At 38.4% G+C, this 25,407-nt stretch overlaps 1 protein-coding gene across 7 annotated transcripts in view; it reads right to left on the bottom strand.

Annotated features, from left to right (window-relative positions):
- Positions 1–25,407, bottom strand: part of PRDM2 (PR/SET domain 2) — a 122,972-nt gene that overhangs the window by 74,109 nt on the left and 23,456 nt on the right. For 5 of the 7 annotated variants that reach the window (XM_075994192.1, XM_075994209.1, XM_012763030.3 and 2 more), the window contains exons 3-5: positions 18,150–18,267; positions 16,080–16,183; positions 3,991–4,143 (exon numbers count right to left, since the gene is read on the bottom strand). In XM_075994192.1, coding sequence (XP_075850307.1) covers positions 3,991–4,143; positions 16,080–16,183; positions 18,150–18,267 — 375 coding nt within the window. Of the gene's footprint in view, positions 1–3,990; positions 4,144–16,079; positions 16,184–18,149; positions 18,268–22,296; positions 22,355–23,810; positions 23,865–25,407 lie in introns of those variants that run through there. The other 2 variants (XM_075994198.1, XM_075994205.1) reach the window with 2 other exon arrangements.

The following is a 25,407-nucleotide window of genomic DNA, read 5'->3' as shown; positions in this document are numbered from 1 at the left end:
AAGTCTTAAAATAAAACCAAAGTAAAAAAGATGATGGGAAGAGCAAGGACAAATGCATTCCCAATATATTCGCAACCCAAACAGCGTAACCAGAAAACTGGCTGGAAGACACCACCAGACATTTTCAAGATACCTCCAAGAATAAGAGCTTAAGTTCCCATATCCATTCCACTGCAGTCGTTAGTGAAATGCTAACTGTACTAGCAACTCGGTGAAGTTCAATATTGGCACAAACTCTTTACTTAGAAGGGCATTCATGTCCTAAGATACTCTTTTGTTGTTACAAAACACACAATATGAAAACACACCAGAATCTGTTTGTACCACAAATCTAATATAAAATTTCTAAAAGCTGAAGAGCTGGTGAAGCACTAGACCAAGAGGAACCGATTTGTTAGCTGCTGAACAGCTTTCAAAATTGTTAGCAGATGAGATGGTTATTATATCATGGAGCTACATAATGCGTCCTAAAACAGCTACACCAATAGCTGTTTTCCCTTATGAAAAGAAAATTAATATATCTTTTAAAATCAAGGCTTGTTTTTCGCTGTACTGTATTGTTTTTTTTTTCTTCTGCACTGCTTAGCATTTTTAAGTCAAAATCAGAAGAAAAACTATGGCCCTACACAAAAGACATACAAATCCACATTAAAAAAAAATAAAGTCAAAAGACCAAACAAACTTTTTAAATATATTTTGATGTTAAAGAAAAAATAACAACAAAAAGACTTTAAACTCATCCAACTTTTCTGGGGGATTCAGATAGACTTCATAAAACCAAGCATATTCTCTTCTCTAAATATCTGTGTGTGTGTGTGTGTGTGTGTGTGTGTGTGTGTGTGTATATATATATATATATATATATATATATATATAAACTTGAAATTTTATAAAACCAATCAGGAAGAAGCTAGGGCTCTGATATTCCTAATACCTGGTCAGGAATATTAGAAAAATGAGAGAAATAATCCAGAATCATCAGAACACACAGAGCATGTCTACTCTACCACTTATGATCCAGTCCCCAGCATGATCTTTTAAAAGTCACAGGTCAGATTCCAGCCTCAACTCTCCCATAGATGAGCTAAACTTAAGACTAAAAATCATCCTTCTCCCCATGGACTGCCCAGCCCTATCTAATCTGGCCACTGCCCACTTCTCCAGCCTCATCTCCTAAGATTCCTCTCCTCCCTCCAACCACATTGGCCTTTGTTCTAGTCCTTTCAAAACAGACAGACAAACAACAAAAACTAGCTTATTTCTACTTCAGGCCTTTTCTTTTCTAGGCCCTTCCTCCTGGATGGTTCTTCCCGCAGATCTCTGAGTGGCTGGCTCCTCCTATCCTGAACAGAGGGTTTCCAATGTCTTCTCTCAGAAGAAAACAGAGAAATAGAGCAGCCTTCCTGACCCAGTCACTCTCTATCACATTTGATTGTCTTCAATGCACTTTTCACCATCTGAAATTATTTTGTTTATGATTTACTTATTTATTATCTGCCTCCTCTCCCATAAAATGACAGTTCTAGGAGACCAGACACCTTGTCTGTCCTGTTCACTGCTATAGGAGAGTACATGGTACATAGTAGACATTCAATAAATATCTGTCAAACTAATAAATAGATGAATGCAGGGACAGTAGGCGTAACAATTAACTTTCAAGAATTTAAAATCATTTTTAATTATGTTACAAACAAAACCAGTGTTGAGATTTCCCAATTATCTGGTTGGAATAATAAGTTGAGAAGGCAATACAGAGCCCAGAGAACATTGCATGTGATGGATTTACAAAGCCTAACCCACAGAACACTTAATCTAGAAGAATATAGTTAGATAATCAATCGCTTGTAAGGAATCTGAAAGGCCTTGTGCATTACTTGAGAAATATCAAAGGTCAGGATTGGCAGAGGTCTGCAAAGATCAGAACTATGTTCTTTTGGACAAAGGTAAAAAGAACAGTAGTAGTGTAGCTAGTTAACACTTTGAGTACTTACATTGGACTAGAGAACAAAAACAAGAACTGTTCACAGAACCTTATATTAATACCTATTGGCTTATTTAACCTTCTCAGCTGCAGAAATCAGATTTACTATTACCTCCATTTTTATAGGTGAGAAAACTAAGACACAGGGAGATTAAGTAACTTCACATCGTCACACATCTAGAGGCCAAAACAGTCTGCTCACAAGACATAACTGCTCCAGAGTCTTCCACAACACCATACCACCTTGCCAAAAATAACCACTAGCATCTATTATCACTTACTGGATGCTAGGGATCTATCCACGTCACCCATACAATCATCACAACCACCCTATGAGGTCGATACTATAATTACTTGGTATCTTACAATGAGGGAATGGAGGCACAGAGAGGGGGCTTGACTAAGGTTACACAGCTAGTGAAGTTATACCAGCTTCCCTCGGGTCACACAGTGAGTCAAGATCTAACCAGACAGTCTAGCTTCAGAATTCACTCTTCCAACCACTGTTCTATCTTGCTTCCCGATGTTCCTGCAGATTTGCTATCAGAGATGAACACATTTTAACTTGAAGGAATTGCAGTCTCCTAGTATCTCCCTGGGCTCACACTCCTTCAGAACATCACTCCTACTACCTTGATTGTCTCATATTCATCCCCTAGCTAGTGTTTTGTCTCCACCAAAATTCTACCTCACTGATTCAACTAGGTATCTCTCTCACTTTAAATCAATTTCACAAACAATGAATTCTTCTTTTATCAAATTGTGAATACAAATTCAAACTCCAACATAACAGTATTGTAGAATAATACTATAATTACTGTAGAGTAATATTATAGAGTAATACCTACTAGAAAGCATGTACTACAATCCAGCACAACAAAAATGGAAAACAAGGTTTTTAAAGTCTTAAATGAGAAAGTGCCACCCACAAAAAGTTTCCTGCAGGCAAGGACTGCAGGAAGCAAGGACACAGGTATAAATGTAGTAAAGGGCAGTCTAATTGGCTAACAATGTCAGGAAAAATGCAGCGAGGGAAAATTAAACAGCTACCAGTTACTAAACTTCCAGAAATACTACTGCTACATTAGCAAACTCAGCACACACTTGCAAAGTTGGCCACTATCTTAAAATGTTTGCTCATGCATAGTTTTCAACTCGATGTAGATTATTTTTTTTCATGGACTGTCTATGACATTTTTAATGGATGTAAGTAAATAAAGACAAATTTGCCTATGACAATTTCAGCAAACTTATCAATTACAAAAAGCAACTACCGTCTATCTTTACATGCTCAAGATTCTGCCTTAGTACACTCCCATACATAAGGTACAGATTCATCTCCCTAGAGAACATGTCCGAGACAGCATGCCCAGCGAAAACCAGGGAGAGAGACACAGCCTTACTTGCCACAGAAATGCAGCAACTTCCTAACACAGACACCCCTGAATGTGCTCCGTAACCTCACTACCAACCCTAGAACGTGACTTTCTTCTTCTTTTCATTTCAATAATTAGTGTCTCAAAGAAAAATTTGGCAGAAGGAAGAAACATGTTCTGTTCAATTTCTATTCTGAGTAAAATGTAGAGAAAAGGAAAGCTAATCCAAGGCTGCATTTATACTGAAGACTAAGAATGTGTTCTCAGTTAGCACAGACCCACCATAGCTATTGATAGTTTCTCACAGTTGGATAAATCTGCCAGGCAGGCAGTTCCTAATGCTTCTATCTCTTAGGAGGAGGGAAGCAGCTGCCACAAGCTTAACTCATCAGTATCTACAGAGATGCCGTATGTAATTACTTAACACGATCTTCATCATGCTTTAGTTCCCTGACACATATGAAGCAGTGACAACCATATGCTTAAAACACAGAACCTCCTTGAGTGTGTGGACTAACCATTTTCAAATATAATCCTTTCAAAGTCTAAAAAGTTACGATTGTCAGTCACGACTAAGGACAGCATTTAGAAAAACGCAAAGCAGAGTAACCAACAGAAAACTAACACTGTTACCTTTAAAGTTTTATAGTAAATGGCTCTGTTGATTTCCAGCGGAAATAAATTTTGCTCTTCTCCTGAGCAAGCCCAATTCACATATCGCAGCCAGTTTCCCTTCTCTGGATCAGTGGCATCGATGCACATCCATCCCAAATTTGGGTAATATACCTTGGGAATGGGGGAAAAAACACTTTTGTTAAAATATGAGTATCTTTAGAATGTTTTCATTTTCAACTTTTAAGGTAATTCTTTTTCATTATATGCAAGTACTCTATAAAGCATTTCACAGAAACAAAAATAAGCAACAGGGAAGAAAAATACAAGGTGGAAACTGAATTCCAAAACTGTGTAATTCTCATTATTTTCCTATTTGGGCATATTCATTCTTTTCCCCTAAACTTAAGAGCTATAGTTAATGTTTGATAATCTCCAAATGTTTTACAAATATGTACACAGAGACAAGCAACAACCACATTCCCTAAAGTGTAACTTAAAGAGGAAAACTGAGCTTGCAGCAGTGTGTGGCAGCACCCAAATCCCAAGCTTTCTGGGTTGTTCTGCCAGTCCACTGCAGGGGCCTAACTCTGCTGGGCTAGGCTGTTCAGCAGGTCCCTTTCTGGCAACGTTAACAGGGACTTTAGGAAGTGAACACGCATTGTGAACCAGCCACATGGGTGATAGAGTATGATGCTTTTGCAAACTCAGTGGTCAGCTCTATCCAGAGCATCTGTCATGACTAAGGTATAACAGAACATCCACTGGGAAATAAAAAAAAATTAAAAAAAAAATAAAAAACTATTTCAGGAATCAGATCAAATCTACTCTTGCAAGATGCTTTCCCTGATCACCCATACTGAGTCAATTCCCTCCCCAGATGCTTCCAGCACTCATTTACCATTCCGTCACTCTAAAGAACACCTATGTAGCCACTATTTTAACTTTTATTTTGCTTATATATATCTATACATGTTTTATTTCCCCAAAACTAGACTGTAAAACATCTGAGTAGGCAATGAACTATAACTGCAGAATCAACTGGTGACAGATGCACTGAGCTAAAGAAATAAGTCTTTTACTTTCTTTTTAGGAAGAAAGGAAAGAATCTAGATGCTTCCATTTCTTCCCCACGACCTCTTCCACTCATGCCTTCTTCCCTCTCCTACTCACATTATTGCTTTTCTTTATTGCATTTCTCCTTCTGGAACAAAGCTCCCACTCCCCAGCTGATGGTGAGAACTCTGCTTTTCTGGGCATGCGTGGGTGTCTGAGACCGTGACTGCCAGGGTACACCATCCACCCTACTGGGCACTAACACTACTTTCTTCCCCTTGGGAGTCCGGCATCAGGCATGATGCTACAGGCTTGACATATTATCTCATTTAACCCTATGTAGCAGGTTTATGACTATATCCCCTTTCAACGTATGGAAATTGAAGCTCAAGAATTAAATAACCTTCCCAAAGTCACCTGCTTAAATGGAATGAAGGTGGGCTTAAACTCAGATCTGCTTGACCTCTGTTTATCAGTGCCTTCCTTGACCACCCTGGTTAAAAGACCAGCACCATCTAATTAGAACCTACTGCAAGACAAGTTCCATGCTAGAAGGTGCTTTGCAGTTATTTCATTTAATCATCATAAGCACCAAAGAGAATATTTGTACACAGTAACTTACACAGACATTATTTCCCCTTCTCCCAATATAAACTGACACTGAGCTCAGGTATAAAAAGTGTTGATTTGACTGATCACAGTGGACAGCAGAATCCCACTCAATCCCCACCCGAATATTAGGGCAGTTACAGAAATCAAGGAGGCTACAGAGACAAACACAGAGATGGTTGGCTGCCAGGAAAACCCCACATAGTTCAGAAGGCAGCTATAGAGTCTATCCACCTGCCTCAGGATAACAATACAGGCTGTGCAGGAACTTCCTGGCTCTCAGGTCAATACAGACCTTTGCACAAAGCAAAATGTTCCAGTTGAGTGAATTCTTTATGCATAGCTCATTTTGTTTCAAAAGAGACCAAGGCACCTTAGTCATACTGACAGATGTGCATAAAGAAAATAGTTTCATAGAAAACTATTCAATTTTTAAACATTTCAATTTTTAAAATTAGGCAAGCAAGTAATTCATAAAGAAATACACATTTTGAAAAAAGTTATACTTAACTAATAATAAGTAATTTCAAGTTAAAACAATTTTTATATATCAAACTGGCAAAAACTGTCTATTAAGAAAAAATAAGATTGGAAAAGGTATGAAAAAACAGATATTCCCCAAATATTGCTGATCAGAGAACAAATTGATAGAATGTTTTTGGATGGGATTTTTTAAAAAGCTTTAAAATAGAAATATACTTTAACCAGCATATACACTTGTAGGAATTTATTCTAATGCGATCATCGGGCAACTGTACCCAATTGTATGTACAAAGATGCTTATAGTAGTATGGTTTACTATAAACTGTTTCCAATTCATGGTTTTTAAATGGAAAGCAATAAATAATTAGCTTAGTAAATTATGGTCCATTCTGATAGCTGAAACCTAAGAAGGCACTAAAAAGTACTGTTGTATAAATGATTAGATTATTTTTATTTTCTGTTAGATATTTCTATATTCTTTAAGAATTTTTCCAATAAACTAAATACACATTTCTATAATTAGAAGAGAACAAAAATAACTAGATGTTGAAGAAATACATTTATTGTCATAAGTATAGTTACAGTATATTGATGATTAAATAAAGCCATTTATAAAAAATATGGATTATATAATCATTTTTAAGCATATGAATATAAGAAGAGAAAAATCTGAAACTAAAAGTATAAAAATGTCAATAATGTTTTTCTCTGAGAAGTGGAATAATCCATAATTTTTATTTTCCTTCTTTTGTTTATCTGCACCTTTCCTCCACTGATTTGTAATAGTATAATCTACACAGCAAAAAGGAAGGTTGGGGCAAGATGCAGTGCTCACAACTATAATCCCAGAACTTTGGGAGGCCAAAGTGGGAGGATTGCTTGAGGCCAGGAGCTCAAGACCAGCCTGCGCAACATAATGAGACCCCTGTCTCCACAAAAAAAATTTTTAAAAATTAGCCAGGTGTGGTGGTGCATGCCTATAGTTTCAGCTAATCATGAGGTTGAGGTGGGAGAATCGCTTGAGCCCAGAAGTTGGAAGCTGCAGTGAGCTTTGATCATGCCACTGCACTAAAGCCTGGGTGACAGAGTGAGACTTCATCTCTTAAAAAAAAAAAGGGAGGTGGGTGGGAAGAGCAAGTCTTTTGATTAAAAACTTAAATTTGGCCGGGCGCGGTGGCTCACGCCTGTAATCCTAGCTCTTGGGAGGCCGAGGCGGGCGGATTGCTCAAGGTCAGGAGTTCAAAACCAGCCTGAGCAAGAGCGAGACCCCGTCTCTACTATAAATAGAAAGAAATTAATTGGCCAACTGATATATATATAAAAAATTAGCCGGGCATGGTGGCTCATGCATGTAGTCCCAGCTACTCGGGAGGCTGAGGCAGAAGGATCGCTCGAACCCAGGAGTTTGAGGTTGCTGTGAGCTAGGCTGACGCCACGGCACTCACTCTAGCCTGGACAACAAAGCGAGACTCTGTCTCAAAAAAAACAAAAACAAAAAAAAAAAACTTAAATTTGAATGAAGGTAATCAAGGTCTGCTGAATGCTAAGCTAAAATCCTCCTAATAATCCACACATATTTTAAAGAAGTATGTAGCTTTCTTATTTTTATTGAGAGTTTAACCTTATATTTAAGAACTGGGAAGAAATGTGTTTTTTATATAATTCCCATCTTAGTTGGTCAAACCTTGGTTTCTAATCAAATTAATTTCAGTGACTGACACACAGAACTTCCTCTAAAATGTGACAAAATTTTGCTTAACTACAAATTACTAGACTGCGAAGTGCCACACATCATCAGGCTAAGGTGGTGGGAAGACAGCGGGGAACAACCACAATCCATCTCTTCCTTTCAGACAAAGACAATGGAAAGGCAGATAATAAATGACATGCAATAAAATTATTTCCAGATTTTTATAAGGGCCAAGAAATAGCCAGCTGACTTGATCCCAAAGAGAAATATTACCATATGATCAATAATTATTTTCCTGATCCAATCTATAAAACAGTCCCTTTTAAGAAGGCAAAGGTGCCTGATTATGTACTATCATAAAACAGTTTTGCCAAGTTACTGACTCTCAGATTGAAGCTCCCCACTCAGAGGACAGGAACGGAAAAAAGAGAAGTGGCACTATACCAAACACTGAACTAAATGCTTTTCATGTTATTTTATTTAACCTTTATAAGAATCTATACAATAACCTATGAAATATTAAGTCCCTTTTATAAATGAGGAAACTTATAGAAGGTTGGTAACTTCAGTAGGATAATCAAGTTACTATAAATCAGAGCCAGGATTCAAACCTGGTACCCTCATTTCTTCCTACACCAAAATAAAACAGATATGCAGATAGAGAATGGGAGAGGGAGGCTTGTACTTCTGTCCTACTGAGAGCAGTTCTCAACTGACCTTTTCTCTATTTCCTCCTTCCAAACCCCTCTTTTCCAGGCCTAACCTCCCCTAGAGTGTCCTCTAGGCTCTATCTCCTTTCTTTCTTTACTACTAAACAAAGACTGGTTGCTAACTCTTTGTTAAGCAAAATGTAATTTTCACACCACCCAATTTCCATTTAATTTAATCCAGTCATTTTGAAATGGTGATAAAACAACCTACATTCAAATTTTAGTACAGATGCCAATTTAAATACACACTCAGGATTAAATCTGCATGCCAATACAGAGAAAGGTTTGCAAAGGAGAAACCAAACTGTTAGTTGCCTCAGGAGATAGGAGTGAGAAGGGTTTTTAACTTACAGTCTTCCTTATTATTTACTTGTTACACTGTACATGTACTAATTCAAATTTGTAATTTTAAAAAATTCTCATTCAATTAATGCAAGCTATCATCACTCGAATCCTCAACTGTTCCCCTACAAGATCCTCACCCAACCTCAACTGGTGTTAACCAACTTATTTTGAGAGAAATCATGCAAGAATTAAGACAAGGAATGAAGAAACCTTCTCATACCGTAGCAACCCTCACATGAGAGAATTCTTATATTCACCCAAAGCAGCTCCCAGTGTTAGAGTCTACAGCAGTCAAGCCATCTCCACCGGCCACCCTCTGGACTCCCCCTCTGCTGCCCGTGACCTGGGCTCTAACACACCAGTGGTGGACAAAGAACCTCTCTCAGAGGCCCTGGCTCCCATTTTAGTTTCTCCATTCTGCTTCAGGCTCCCTGTCATATCTTCATTTTCTGGGGCTTTGGCTTGCTGAATTTCCAATGTCACGATCAATGCCATTCCCCACTTTCCCTGTCTATTCCTCAAAGACGAACAGCAGGTTCGCATTTCTCTGCAGTGACTCAGCTTTCAGAAGTCAGTCCTGGGATCGGTGCCCTTTCCCATCACTATTCTCATTTTTTTTTGTTCAGAATACAGCCCATACTCTCCAATGTTAGGGGATAAAGAAATTCTAAGCCCAAACAAAGATGTTACTTAGTGGGTAATCTTTTTTTTAATTTCAACATATTTATTAATGAGGAAAAGTATCTATAGGGTATTGGTTTTCTAAATTTTTAACGGATACATAATTGTACTTATTTATGTGTTACATGTGATATTTTGATACATACATACAATGTGTAATGATCAAATTAGGATATTTAGGATATCCACCACCTCAAACATTTAGTTAATGGGCACAAACATATAATTACATAGCAGGAATAAGTCCTAGTTTATTGTCTTTTAAAATGTACTCAACTACCAAAAAAATTTTTTTATCCTCTACATGATCATTCAAGTGTTCTTCTCTGATGTTCAGGTTCAAGTAATATTCACTGAGCCAGAGTTGTCTGTATCAACTAATTTCATATTCAGCATCTAATCTGTAGTCAAACAAATCAATGGAGAACTTACCTCATTTAAAAGTGAAGATAAAGAAAAACGGATAACTTTGGTATAAAAGCCTTTTGATGAAAATATTTAATAAAAGTTATATCTTCATAAGTTGTAAGGAATTTCATTAACACTGCTATCTAGAAAATACTGTACCTTCTTGGCATGTTCATATTTCAGTTGATTTTAGTTACAGAATAAAACTGCCACCTTATAGAATTAACTTTCCGGTGGCTACAAATATGAATCTTTAGTATCAACTACTTCATTCCTCAGATTACTTTAGGAGCTCAGAGATTTCCTTTAAGAACTATTCTAATGCATCATTGTATTCTAAAAAATTCTGAAGATTTTGGAATAAGGGAAAGAAAAGAGAAGCTAATCGATGATGGAACATTTTACTACAATAAGCCCACTTGTCAGAGGACATTTCCCAATTTACAGCTTACTTTTATAAGTGAGTCTAAGACACAAATTTAGAAAATAAGTAGCTTGGCCTCTCAAGCCCTCAAAGCCCAGTCTCATATCCAACACTACTGGGCAAGCCACATTGACTAACCCTCTCTTTTGAAATTACTCTGAGTAGATTTCATACCTACAACTACACAAATGTTTCTGCAAAATCTCCCAAAAACAGATGCCCAATAAATGTTAACTAGTTCATAGTAGGCCCCCAAATCAACATCCACTGGATAAACAAAAGAGTCTATTCTTATTCTTAAATCAGAAATTCTATCTTTGGACCATGGATGTTTAGAATTTCATGTAATCCTAGAAATAATATGCAAAATTTTGTGTATATATGTACATTTATATATTTTCTGGGGAGATTTTCAAAAGGGTTCGCAATGCAAAAAAGTGTAACAGCATCTAGGCTTTGCTACTGTGAAAGAACTAAGCAGGCAACAAGGAACACGGGCTCCTGGCCTTACCCGAGGAATGACAGATCTAAAATACCAAGCAAGCTACTTGGTACTCAGACTTCTCATCCGTGGAAAGATTTAGGTCATTTTTAGTATTCCTTTATTCCACAAATAAAAATCTCCATGATACTACCGGTTTAAAACACCACTCATGTTATAGGCCAGGCTTAGTGTTCCAGAACTTAGGACGGTGCCTGGTACATGGCAAAAGCTTAACAAATAGGTATTAAATGAGTTAATAAATAAATTCTCAGAGATTTTTTTTTTTTTGCACCAGACCAAGCTGCCAATCTGAGTATAGGTTAACCTGTTCGAAAGGATCACTTAATTCTCTGCACTTCATTGTCCTTCTTGTCTATCCCACAGCTCCTGAGAGAAAAAGAAAGTGACTAGCTCAGCCACTTCTATAACAACCAATTCTACAGCCACCCCACTTTTAAGTACCAAGTTCAAAATCTGTGCACTGCCAGCTTCTCAGTAAACCTGAAACCTAACATCACCATGTTCACTCCTATTGCTTCTCTTCTCTACACACTGAGACCAGGGCTTGTCCAACTTTCTGTGAAGGGCCACACAAAAATATTTTTGGTTTTGCAGGCCTTACGATCTGGGTCGTACTGCTCAACTCTGCCATTATAAGGCAAAAGCAGCCATAGATGATATGTAAATGAGTGACTATAGCTGTGTTCCAATAAAACTTTATTCATGAACAGAAATTTGAATTTTGTATAATTTTCACATGTGACAAAACATTTGATTTTTCTCAACCATTTAAAAATGTAAAAACCATTCTTAGCTCCAGGCTGTAAAAAAAAAATAGGCAGCAGGTTGGATTTCCCTGGCACTCTAGACCTTTCCCTGCAGTACGACTCTGACGTTTGGGAGTTGGAAAGCAGCAGTGAGAGCTGAGTAGTACTTTCTGAAAAAAGGCTCTGCAGAATCAGCTGATTAACTACTCTCTTTTTTCTTCTTGCCTGCAATTTTAACTTACAAATAATGTGATATTAGAAGAATTGAAATAGCAAGGTCTATAAAACCACTTGTTAATATTTAATCATAACAGTGCAGACTGATAAAAAATGTTTTCAATTCCTTAAAAAATATTAAAGTCTTCTCATTATAAAGAGACAATTTCTCTATCAATTTTAACTGATAGGAAATTCTATTTCTTCCCTTCATCCCGACTCATTGCCTGAATGAACAAAATGCAAATAGAAGCAGTGAACTATCATTTTTCATCTATGAGAATGAATTTTTTAAAATTATTAAAAAGATGAACAATACGGGGTTTTAAAAGGCTAGGAAGAAATATGTATTCTCGGTGGTAATGTAAATTAGTACAGATCCTTCTGGAGGGCTGTGGCAAAATTTATGAAGGGTTAAAACGTACATAACTTTTTGACTTAACATTTATATTTCAAGAAATTTATCTGAAGATAATCAGACAAGGCAGCACATATATGTATACATAGACTGATCTTTATATTTTGAAGAATTATTTATAAACATGAAAGATTAAAACTATTTAAATGTCCAACATAGGGCCTGCTTAAATAAATCATGAATGGTATACAACGGAATTCTAGGAAGGCATAAGAAATAATGCTGTGAATAAGCAGCTGGCATGGCTATATCCATAATGTATTGAAAGAAAAAAAGCACATTACAAAACTACATGTTCCGTTTGATCTCAGTTGCATACGTTTCTATATGCAGTGTTTGTATATGTACTAGCGTGTGTAAGGAACAGAATAAAAAGAGCGGCAGAGAAGCAGAGTTAAAACAATGTTCAGGAAGACATTCACAGGGGTTACCCCTGGGTGGTAGGAGTTTAAATGGTTTTTTACTTTCTTGTATATATTTTTCTGCATTATTTATATTATTTTGCAGTGAGCATGTATTAATATTAAATTTTTTAAAAAGACTCATTAGAACAGACAACACCAAGAGTGACTCTAACAAAAACTATGGACCATGGGTGATAACGAAGTGTCAATGCAGGTTCAGGGATTGTAACAAAGTCACCGCTCTGTGATGCTGACAGAGGGAGAGGCTGTGCATGTGTCAGGGCAGCGGGTAGATGGGCACTATTTGTACTTTCTGCTCAACTTTCCTGTGAACATAAAACTGCTCTAAAAAATTAAGTCTCTCTTTTAAAAAGAAGACTTATTAAAATAATTCTTATTCAAACAATTCCAAAGTTTTGTTCATTAGAAGCAATTCGAGGCCCATAAAAGTGAATTTGAAAGGATTTTATCAGAGGCAGTTTTAAAATACTGCAGATTACTCAGCATACATGGGAATCGTCAAGAGAAGTATTACATGAAGTCCTGAGTTTCAGTTGGCTAGCAGCTCCTGGCCAGAGACTGATCAAAGAATGCTCTCCTCTTGTGAGAACCTACCTATTTTGTGCATTTACTTTGACGATACTCTACTGTTTCTCTCTGGTTGTTTCTGAATGTTTTCTGTGAAAGCTTAGAGGATTTAAGACTAGGTTAGACAAGGGCTCAAGAAAAGCAATTCAGCACTTTGTCTTAGATTAGCTTTAAAATGGAGTTCTGGCTGGGATCTAAGACCCTGCTGCTAACAGATAAACTGATCTTAGGAACTTTGAGGGAAAAACAAATGCCAAGATGAGATTCTGATGATAAGCTGGTTCTGTTACATTAATATGAGACATTGGGATACAAGTCTGAGGATAAGACCAGGGTTGCAATAAATTAATGGGAAAAGACTAAATCTTTCCTCAATTTTCACTTTCTTCTTTTTGAGAAATAGGTACATTATAATTTATACTTCCTATACTTTGCCATATGCATATTTATGTATATATCATATCTATCTACATTTATTTTAACATAGCAAAAGGTTTAAAAGTTTCTGTATCAAACATATACCTACCAGCCAGAACTACCTGAATGAGATTCAGATTATTTTAATTGCAGGAAGGAAAAGCCAGCTTTGACAAGAATTAAATCTTTAAACCTAACTATAAAGAACCAGCAATATCATAAGGATTTGCAAACTGCAGTAGTGCAGTATATAAGAAGCATCTTAAATTAACAATGGAATGTTAACAAGCTTATTATGGAAACTGAGTCCATAATATGTCATGTTTTCAAATTATAATTTGTCAACAAGCTACTATCAAGTCATACTATATGTGAATTTCAGTGCAAATGAAGCTTAATTTACACCAAAAGCACTATTTAATAATTTATACAACATGCCCAACAACATCAAATTGTTATATTGGGCAAAATAGGCACTATTAAGTTTAATATTAATAGCATTTGTTCAAGCTTAGTGTTAAACACACAGAACTAGCATAAGCATTTGCTGGTTCCTTAACATTATCATCACTAAAATTAATGTTAACCTGGTGAGCATATTTGTCAGTTTCCCTTGGAAAACATTTAAAATTAAAAAGGTAGTTTATTTGAGAGCATAATTCTGTGGTCAAGACATTTTTAATCATGCAGGCAGTATCTTCAGTAATTAATATTTTTATAGCTAGGCATTTTTTCTACAAATAGAGTACCTCAAAAGTGGTAAAATAACATAATGCAATGATTCTCCTCGTAAATCCTCATTTCCTAAGCACCCCTCTCCCTGTTCATAGTCAGAAGATACATTACAACAGATTCACAAGAAACTCAAAATTACTGGGAGAAACTGTCAGGTTTTTCAAGTTAAAAAACACTGCTTATAGCATTAAGAAAAATAACAACATACCTCAGACATACAAATGCCACGAACTTGATGGAAAGTGTCCACACATTTCCTAGCCATTTTTAAGCTTTTGTGTTTCTATTTTTTTCACAGTAGGCCATCTTTTTCTCCATAGGCTTTCATATGTTAATGTGTGAAAAACAGATGTAATCCAATTCAGATAATCTGATACGAATGCTTTTCCTCACCATCCAAAAACTTAGCTTGCTTTAAAAAGGACTTAGACTGTGAAGTTCCTTTAAAAATGTGAGGAGCTTCCGGCAGGGCACTAACCTAAACTAAATTCAACATAAATGCTGAATTTCCATGAACATCCTAATCAAATATTTTTTATTATCCTCATTTTTTAAATTGAGGATTTTTGAGCCCAGAGGTTAAATACCCTGCTCAAAGTCACAAAGCTAGAGGTAGGATTTGAACCCAGGCAGTATAATGAACACCTTTCTAATCGCCTCTCCATGAGGCAGATACATTCTAGTTCTGCATCTACAAGCCTCTCAAACAGGGGCCCCACAGGGAAGGGCAGTTCATCTGTGTTTCCTGACTGCTTCTCCTCTCAAAGGAGCATGCTAATTCTCTGTTCTGTCTTCCAGGATTGTTGTGAGAACAGGAAATTAATAGAAGACTTTTGAAAAATTAAAAGCTCTATATAAATGTGCCATGTGCTAAATATATCCAACACTGAATACCCTAGCGACACAGAAATTACTTTCAAAAATATAGAGTAGAGGCCGGGCGCTGTGGCTCACGCCTGTAATCCTAGCTCTTGGGAGGCCGAGGCGGGCGGATTGCTCAAGGTCAGGAGTTCAAAACCAGCCTGAGCGAGACCCCGTCTCTACTATAAATAGAAAGAAATTAATTGGCCAACTGATACATATATAAAAAAATTAGCCGGGCATGGTGGCGCATGCCTGTAGTCCCAGCTACCCGGGAGGCTGAGGCAGAAAGATCACTGGAGCCCAGGAGTTTGAGGTTGCTGTGAGCTAGGCTGACGCCACGGCACTCACTCTAGCCCGGGCAACAAAGTGAGACTCTGTCTCAAAAAAAAAAAAAAAAAAAAAAAAAAAAAAATATAGAGTAGAATCTAATGGTGTTTTCTTTGTAGCCACCCTGGAGTGTCTTTTATGGTGTTTATCTGGAAGCCTATAAAGTGACAGGCCATCACACAGTGGTGTGATGTCAAGGTCTTAGTTGCAAAGCAAAACACCCCAGACAAGGCAATATAAAAAAATAGATTTGACATTTATTGTTGAGGACAGCCAAGCAGTTTCAAAATACAAAAGCATATATAAATAGCAGTCTGTATCCAGGGAAACACATTTTTTCTTTAATAAAAATATTCTCGATTTTAAAGAACACATTAAAATAATTGTTTTAATGTTGAAATATCAATCCTGAGAGAACAGGATAACGATTTCTTTAAAATATATATAGAACTCTGATAAACAAAGAACCAGAATTCTTTCTTACCTCCCACATGTATACATTATTCTTAACCTGAGATCTTTTTTTCTTATCACCAACAAATGGCCCAAACTTTTTGCCTTTTAAAATTGGTTTAGTGGCCCAGACACCTAGAAAATAAAACCAATATTTTTATAACTTATTGTGGTTATTTTAAAGATTGAAAGCATTAAAATTAATTTAGCTTCACAAAATGGTTAAAAGGCTGGATTGCCTAAAAGCAAGATAATGTTAAATCAACTGAGATCAAGTTAAGTCAAATTAAATCAAGTCCTCAATGGGGATTTCTATTTTTCTTCTTTATATTCTTCCCATATCTTCTAAATAGTCTGTAAAGAACCTATATTGTTTTATAATTAGAAAAGAATGTTTTATATTTGTTTTTAATTTTTACATCTAAAATTACCCATGCTATACAATCACAAATACTTGAATAACACAATCACAACTGAAGAGAAGAAATACTGGAATGGAGTGAAACTGCAAATAATTTTTAAACTCCTCTATCTGCTTTTCTACAGATTTCAAATTATTTCTAATGAACATGAGCTGTTTTTACAAAGGGTCAGAAATACAGTTTTATGAATAAATATTTTTGAAGTTAAATTGCTTAAAGTGCAAAACCCTCTCTTCCCTAGCTAAGCTTCCTGAAAACCTAGTTACTGAAAAACTTGCTTTACAGAGTTTCAAATAGCCCAAATATATGTTCATTCATAGTATTCTCATGGTTATTCAGTTCTCTATGCACTGACCATAAAGCAAACAAACGATGAGGAAGCAAGCAGTCAGTAAAATGGCAGGAGCTGGCCCCGGAGTTCAGGGAACTGGCACACAGCATCACTTTGGACAGGTTCCCTCACCTTTTAGCTTCAATTTCCTCAAATACAGAATGTGGCATGGAGGCTGGGCCAGTCCTGTCCAGCTAGGATGTACAAATTCCACTTTTCTGTAAGTCTGCTATAAATTACATCAACACTACTGACAATTAGTTAAGCTATAAAATGAACCATTTTCATCTGAATGATATAATATAAATACTCAGGGCCTGGTGTAGTGTAATCCCAGCACCTTGGAAGGCCGAGGCAGGAGGATTGCTGAAGCATAGGTATTTGTAAAAGCTTTAAAGAAAATTAGCTGGGAACAATGGTGCACGCCTGTTGTCCCAGCTATTTGGGAGGCTAAGGAGGGAGGGTTCCTTGAGCCCAGGTGTTCAAGGTTACAGTGCTCTATTATCATCGTGCCACTGTACTCCAGCCTGGCCAACAGAACAAGACCCTATCTCTAAAAATAATAATAATAATAATAATATAAATACTCAAATTGCTCATTGTTTTCAATGAGAATTAGGAAAGCATTTACTAAAAATTTATTCACATACACATATATGTAAAAATTAGAATATCAGAAGTACATCTTAAAAAAACAAGAAATGATATAAACATGATATATTCCAAGACTGTATTTTGACTAAATTTTTATAATTTACTTCTTTAGCTTTCTGTCTAAAGATTAGGCACAAAGATCAAACACACACAAGCATGGTTTGTATTCAATGAGAAATCCCAGCCAGAAGCATTCAGATCTACTCAGGTCATACTTTTCATTTAAATATCTACTGAGGTTCCATAAAGTGTCTGGTACTGGAGACATAAAGATAAATAAGAAATGAAGGTACTCACAATCAGTGATGGGAACAGATGTAAAAATAATTATAAAATAATCAGGTAAAGATAATAGCATAATCATACTCAAATCACGGTGAAATCAGAGAGGAGGGAACAACACATTCTGTGGGAGAGGCCCAGGGAGACTCAGAGGAGGGGGACACTTGGGTGGGTCACAAAGAATGGTGTGTGTGTGTGTGTGTGTGTGTGTGTGTGTGTGTGTGTTCCTGGTTGTATTTTTCTAATCCATGTCCAACCTGGATTCTTGAGTGGAAAATGCACAAACACCACATAATCTTCTAATTCGGGGTAAATCTGTTGCTTTTGTGGTGTGCTCCCTACCTTACATGCCCCCCAGGAAGCCTCAGCATGGCCTGCCCTTTACTGCTCCTCTCGTTTTCAGAGTACTCACCAATCCGGGTCTTGTCAACAGCAGATGGGTAAAGCCTCACTTCCTCTGGAAGTCCTCGCAGCACGTGTTCAGGTACCTCGGCCAGTGTCTCAGTGGCTGCCACAGGCTCAGTAGTGTTCTACAAGTCAAAACATAGCAGCATTATAGCAAAAGGAAGAAAATTCAAGCAGTGGGGCTTTTTCCCAATACTGTAGGCAAATATGCAAAACTGTAACAGAAATCTGTAGCCAGCAAGCCAGGCCAAAGCACTTGTTAAAAATTGTGACGTCAAGCAGTTCAGGAGTTGCTTTGATGTTTGTTTGTGAGTGTCCAAAGGAAGCCACTGCAATCTCCAAGGCATGTCTGAGTTAATCTATTTTGTTCCAGCCACCTGTAGCCATTTCTAAAATATAAAAATCTCTGGCATCATATTGCTTTAAACTCAAATAGAATCTGGCAGCAAAATACAGCTTAAGCTTACTTTTAAATCAAAGGCTACCCATCTGCATGTTAGCACTTTTAGAAAATAAAAATCAATATTCCCCAGTTAAATGCATACACACCAGGAAGGTTATCCTGGCAGCCCCATCCTGCCTTATCCGTGCATCCCCCCAGCAACAACCCCCAACTTGACCAGCGCTTATACATTCCACCCAAGAGCAGAGCAGTACTACAACTTACTGGTTTTTTGTACAACTTACTGTGGTCCCTCACTGGAAATGTGACCTTGCCAGAAAGCAGTAATTTACCACTGTTTACCAAGTCACTAAACAGCAGTCACCATGATATCACAAAATCACTAAAAAAATAGAGCATTTTATACAATTACTTATCAAAGTTGAGGGTGGAATTCATCGTACTCCTAAGAAATAATATTAGTATAAGATACATATGTAGGTAAGGAAGGGAGAGATCTGAGCCAACTGGTAGAACATGACTTGACTGTTATTTTAAAAATAACTTTCACATCAAAGAAAACCAAGTGTCTAGTAAGTACCACATATACCCTAAAGACCTGATGTGCATATCATGACATTGCTAAGAACGATAGGTTTTGTAGTCTGAGTGTGTTTTATTTGACTGCAAAGGGAAACATTTCTCAAGGACTTTCAAAGGAACCAACATAGGCAGAAAGCAAACTCTAAGCTAAAAAGATTATTTTTTCCCAAAACAATGAAGCTCTTATAAAGAATATTATGTACCAAGAAAAGAATGCCATCTAAATTTGCATATTCCTAACATTTCCATTTTGGGGTTTTTTTTAAAGTCCACAGGCTGCTTCAAGAGAAATAAACCACACAGTCATTACGAACACAGTCGCCTACTCTCTGGCCTACTTCAGTTGGAAAGCCTGAGAGAGAAAACCTACAGACGGTTCATCTACGGGTTCACCTCAGGGCCAAGCCAACAGTGCACACACCTCAGAAGCACAACGTTTTATTCCCGTTTGATTACACCTTCGTCCTGACAAAACCTCTAAAAATGCTATCGAAAACATAGGAGTATCAAATTCACCCCAGAAAATGCTCTTGTGGTACTTTTAATTAGCTAAAAATGTAAATAAATTAAGCATAGACGTTTCTCACTTCTAAATATAGTATCTCCAGTTTTAAAATTTTAATCTATCAGCTGGATTTTTAGAAATGTGTTTTTTGAAAAGGGAAGAAGGGTATTAAATTGTATCCTAGACTACATAATGATTATTTCACAACACTGATAAATTAAGCAATATTAATAAGTATTAGCCAGAGTTCTGAGTCCTATCAGCACTGACCATTTAGTACAGTAAAATGGAGTTTTCTTCCCCGGGACCCTAAGCACCATTTAACCTCCCTAGGAGCACAGCACTGTAAAAAGACAGCCTGTCTGTGAACCTAAACTGATACATCCAGGCACTGTTACAGAAATACTAATAACAAATATTTACTGAGAACTTCCTCAGTGCAAGACACTGTGCTAACCATCATACATGCTTGACAGAGTTTACTCCAACAGCCTTAGAGGCAGGTATATCAATACCTCCCCCTACACACAGAGGAAGAAACTGAAGTTTACTGACATTGCCTAAATTGCTCCAGGCCTGGATCTGAACCCCAGTCTGACTCTACAGCCTAAACTAGTAACCACTGTGGGGTTTCTGCTGGAATATAATCTGAGAATCTCTGCCCTAAAACTTCCAGACCTCCATGGAAATGTCAGCAGGATGGCACTTAAGGCAGGAATGCTCATTCCCACTGGAAATTTGTAACGAGTATAAATTGAAGACCACATAAATTAAAATTTCTGAAACACCCAGGAATATAAAGGGCCTCGGCAGAGCTACCACAGGAAAAAGAAAGAAAAATTCCTATGCATTTGCCTGCTCCAGCTCAAACCACCATTTTAATTTGGATTCATTAACCTGGTAGAGGAAAGCTTTTCCTGCTATTATAGTGCCCTTCATACAGCTATGGGACTGACCTATAGTAGGAGGACCTCAATTCACAGCATCCCAATCCACATTTGGGGCAGCCCCAGGCCCCCTCCCACCTCTCTTTTAGAATCTCTACTGCAGTGGCTGTGGCTGCACGTTGCCTGAAACGTTTCTAGAAAACCATGATTCTAGAAGTAGAAGAAGTAGACTCATGGGTTGGGCTTCTTAAATAGAAGCACCCTCTCTTCTTCCTTATTTCTCCTTCATAGTTCTTATCAGAATTTTAAATAATTATTTGTATAACTCTGTGTTTTTCATGTGACCCCCCCCCCCAGTCCCCACCCCAGGAGAGTATCGTGAAAACAGATGTGTAATCTCATTCAACGCTGCGTTCCCCATGCTTGGCAGTATGCCTGAAATGTTTGGTGTCACTTAAATACTTGAAAGACTACATGACTTTTTGTAAGCTAACTTAAAAGCTTTTTTGGAAAAAGGGAGGGATAGAAATAAATAAAATAGCAGGGTCATCTATCAAGGAAGTATTTTCTCCACATGTGCCTGAATTTCTTGACTCTGAGGTATTCTTCTGGGTCAATATAAGAATCCTGTCTTAGAAAATGTGATATGCTCTCAATTTCAAGCAACCAATTTACAAGTAAACCTTTGGAACAAAAGAACATTAAAAAGAAAAAAATCTTTCCCCACACACTCATAAACTGGGATCTCTTTTTTTTACACATATCCTGATGGTATTACATGTACTATCATATTCTAAACAGGGTTATCTTGGTTCTTACACTGAAGAATCACAGTCTGATCCTGGGATTACTTCCTGGATCGACCTTGTCTAAAACAAGTTGCAGCATCTACTCAATTAACTTATTAAAATATCTGAGTCCCCCGGTGGGCCAGCAATGTTCTAAGGCAACACATTTGTCTCAGCAATGCATCACTCCAGTGAGGAACACATATAAAATCAAATACAATGCCTGATGCTCTGTAGAAAAATCAAGGACAAAAAGGGGACACAGCAATGGAGATGGGATGAGGTGTCATTTCAGACAGAATGCTTAGGACTAGAAAGAGATCCGTGTGACAATACGGGGAAAACATGCCAAGAGGGAAACAACAAGGACCAAATCCCGAGTTGGGGGAAACCTGGTGGGCTCAGAGAGCAAAAGGACAAAAAGACCAATGTGTCCGAAGCAGAGAAGGTGAGAGAAGCAGCTAGGGCTGAGGTGGGAGGGGCAGGCAGGGGTAAGGCCGAGAGAAAATGTGGCCATTTGCCCGTCTACAGAGAATGAGTGGAGGAGACTCACCGAGCAAAGAGCTAAGCACAAGCTCAGCTAGGCACCCAACCCAGAGCCCCACTAGGAGCCCCTTTGTTCTAAGTAGCCCCGTCTCCCTGCACCCCCATCCTTGCTGTCCCTACAATAGAGGCACTTTCCTGTCTTAGGGGTTTTTAGCACTTACTGATAATATAGAAGAAACTAAAGGACTTCTCTGCTTTCCTATTAGGTAGATTGCAATGAGGACTCTTTATTTGACTTCTTAATGAAGTACAGTCTCCAAACATATATCAATGAATGGATCTAAAACAGCATGTGTTAAATTTAATGTGTTAAATTTAAGTTAATTTAATTAGTTATTAACTATTAATTGATCTCATTAATCTGATGTTTCCAACTTCCTACCTCAAACTCAAAGAAAGTCACTATTCCCTCCCTTCCCCAATTAATGGCCAAAGCCTCTCACCTTCATTCAGACCACCAATCATGACAAATACTTCCCGGGTGCCTGCTCAGGCCTGGATCTGTGCTGGGCAGTGAAGACACAACAGTTAAAAGCTGATCAAGGCCTGGCCCCATGAAGCCCACTGGCTGGAAGAAACTTCTCCGTTTCTGCTACCTAAGACAAGAAAGCTTATAGAGATTTTGATTCACCAGTTTTGACCTTGCTAGGGAGCCTCTGAAGGGTCCTTCTAACTGCATTCCTCTGACACCTTCCTTTGACCCAGGATGACCTTCCCATGCTTGACAGGTGGGGAGCTTAGGGACTATAATATCTTCTCCATCTTCTAGGCCAAGACCTGTGCTTATCACCTTGCATACATTACCTCATTTAATCCTCACAACAATAATAATTACAGCTAACAAGGATGGAGTGCTCAGGATACGTCAGACACGATTCCAACTACTCTATACCACCTCAATTAATCTTTACACTACCAATTACCATAGTGTAATTGGTTTACGTTCCCCACTCTGCAGATGGAACTGAAACTTGCTCATACTCACAGCAAGTGGTAGGCAGAGCTAGGTAATTGCAACCCAGACAATCTGGCTCAGGGTCTGGACTCTCAAATACTACAAGCAGCCCTGTGGAGTAACCTTCCCAGGCTACATAGTTGTAAAGCAGTGGAGCCAAGATAAAATCCAGACAGACTCCAGAGTCCACATTTCAACCACTAACCCGGTGGTGTCTCATACCATGTAAGTGCAGGTACACTGGGAAATCCCTTTTGGGGCTCCACAAGGTCAGAACTATTGTTATGACAACACTAAGATGTTATCTGCCTTTTTCACTCTCAGGTGTGCAGAGTGGAGTTTTCTGGAGGCCATCATGTATGATGATGTCATGATTCTGATGGCTAATGAAGTGTGCGGTTGCTTAATTTAGGGTTTTAATATTTTCTGATTTATGAATAAGGCCTGTAGTCTAACTAAAATCAATTTCTACCAAATCGATTTCCTGGTTTTGATACTGTTCTACAGTGATGTAAGATGTTACTGCTGGAGAAAGCTGAGTGGAGGAGAGTACACACAACTCTACTATGTTTGCAACCTCCTGTGAACCTATAATTATTTCAAAATAAAAAGTTTTAAAAATGTGATTTAATTTCTAACACAGTAAACATTCACAGAAATAACACACATCAATTTGAGAACTGCTGCACTGAGCTGGACTGCCTCCAATCTGCTGCTATCTCCTGTCTCAGAGCTGCGAAGCAGAGGACCAGATTCTTAGAGACAAAAATGACAAGAGTGCAGTGATCAGAGTGCAGGGGGAGGGCTCGATCTACACATCATGCCCCCGTCTCCCCCTCTTCCTGAGTACAACTGTAGGGGGCTGCTCCCTCCAAACAGGCACAAGGGTCTTTTTTATTTGATTGGTTTACCTGCTAATCTCTAAATCAGGACAAGCAAAATACACTAAAATAAACTAGGATAAATTGCAATAGCTTCTGAGCATTAACTGCAACAACTTACCGTTAATGCCTGTATGGGCTCCTACAAGGGAAGGAAAAAAAAGCAGAAGAGAGGTTTTACTCTCTGCTTTCTAAACCCCAGGGTGGTGGGGCTAAGACCACAGCAAGGAAGGAAGATTACTTAAATGCCAATTTGCATTTGTATACTAGGCCTCTCCCCTACTCAGAGGACACTTTAGCCTCCTAGAATCCTGTCCCCACTATCCTGGGTTACAACACTTCCCAACTAGCAGCAGTTTGCATTTTGTAAGCCCTTAGGGCTAGCTTGGCTAATTACCTTTCCACAAGAGGCAAGTTTAGGGCACAGCACAGGCAGGTTCTGCTTCACCTGGCCTGGCATAGGGTGCCCAGCATAGGGCAGTGGTCTCTGTGAACAGTCAACTGCCAAGAGGTCTGGGTGCAGAGAGGTGTGCTAAAGAGCGATTCAGACCAAATCAGTCGTGGAGTCCATGGGAATGGAAGAGATGCTGCAAAGGAAGCAGAGAATGAGAGAAGAGCAGAGAACAAAGTCCTCAAGATATCTTTAAGACTGAAATGTAAGAAAAGGAGCAGCAAAGAGTCACAGCTCAAGAAGTCATCACAGAGGCAGAAGGGACACCAAGCGCATGGTGTCAGCAAAGCCAAGAAAGGAATCTAGGAAGAGAGTGGTCGAAGGTCAAACGCTGCTGCTGAACCTTCAAAATCTGTCGCATCTGAATCCTTTCTCCAGTTCCCACTGCCATCATCATCTTCAAACCTGAAATTATACATCGGTGAGGCCTAAGCATTCCAAGCAAAAGCACTGAGGAGAAAAATGGCTTGTCATGAACAAACAGAGGCCACTGCAGCTGGGTCAGAGTGAGCCAGGGAGAAAGCAGAGGAGACCGCCACAGGGACCTGCAGACCCTAGAAGCCAGAGAAAAGACTGGACACATTCAGAGAGCAGTGGAACACCACTAGGGGTCTAGTCGGGAATGACACATGCTGAGGCGTTCTGGCTTCCAGTCTACTCTACATGCAACTTCTCCAAACCCTCTGTCTTCTTCATTAATCATCCTATAAAGTTGTTCATTCAAAGCACTTTTTAAAAACATTCTCAATAAAATCCAGTCAGTTCCTCTACAACCAGCGACCCTCAAGAATCAAGAGAAGCAAAGAAAATCAGGCACTTGCAGGGTTCCCCTTCCCCCTCTCCAGAAGATTCTGATAGAGGGTGGGACTGGGGTAGGGGTGGGGATGGAATCGGGTGGTTGGAAGGATGGGGCAGGGCGAGGAGAAGCAGAAATGGGGTGGGATGAGGGCCTGGGGAGGGGCAGGTAAGAACGGGGCAGGGGTAAGCAAGAGAAGGTGCTTTCTGCTGCCTCCCAGTAAGGCTTTTACTGGTGAGACTGAGTTGCAACTTCTCAAAATATCTTTATTCAAGGCAGCAAACCATAGGGCTACAGCCTTTGAAGTCAGACAGGTTTGTATGATATACTCATGGCTTTATTTATAAAAAAAAAAAAATTATATTGGAAGAAATCACCGAAAACCCCCCATTTTACTCTTAAAGTTCCTCCCTGGCCCCTACAGGCATCTGGGTCTTTCTCCATTCAGGCTTTCATCTGGCAATGGCCCCA

Source organism: Microcebus murinus, chromosome 2, assembly GCF_040939455.1.
Source record: "Microcebus murinus isolate Inina chromosome 2, M.murinus_Inina_mat1.0, whole genome shotgun sequence".
NCBI lineage: Eukaryota > Metazoa > Chordata > Mammalia > Primates > Cheirogaleidae > Microcebus > Microcebus murinus.
Note: the sequence above shows the minus strand (reverse complement) of the source record. Positions and strands in the feature narration are given on the sequence as shown.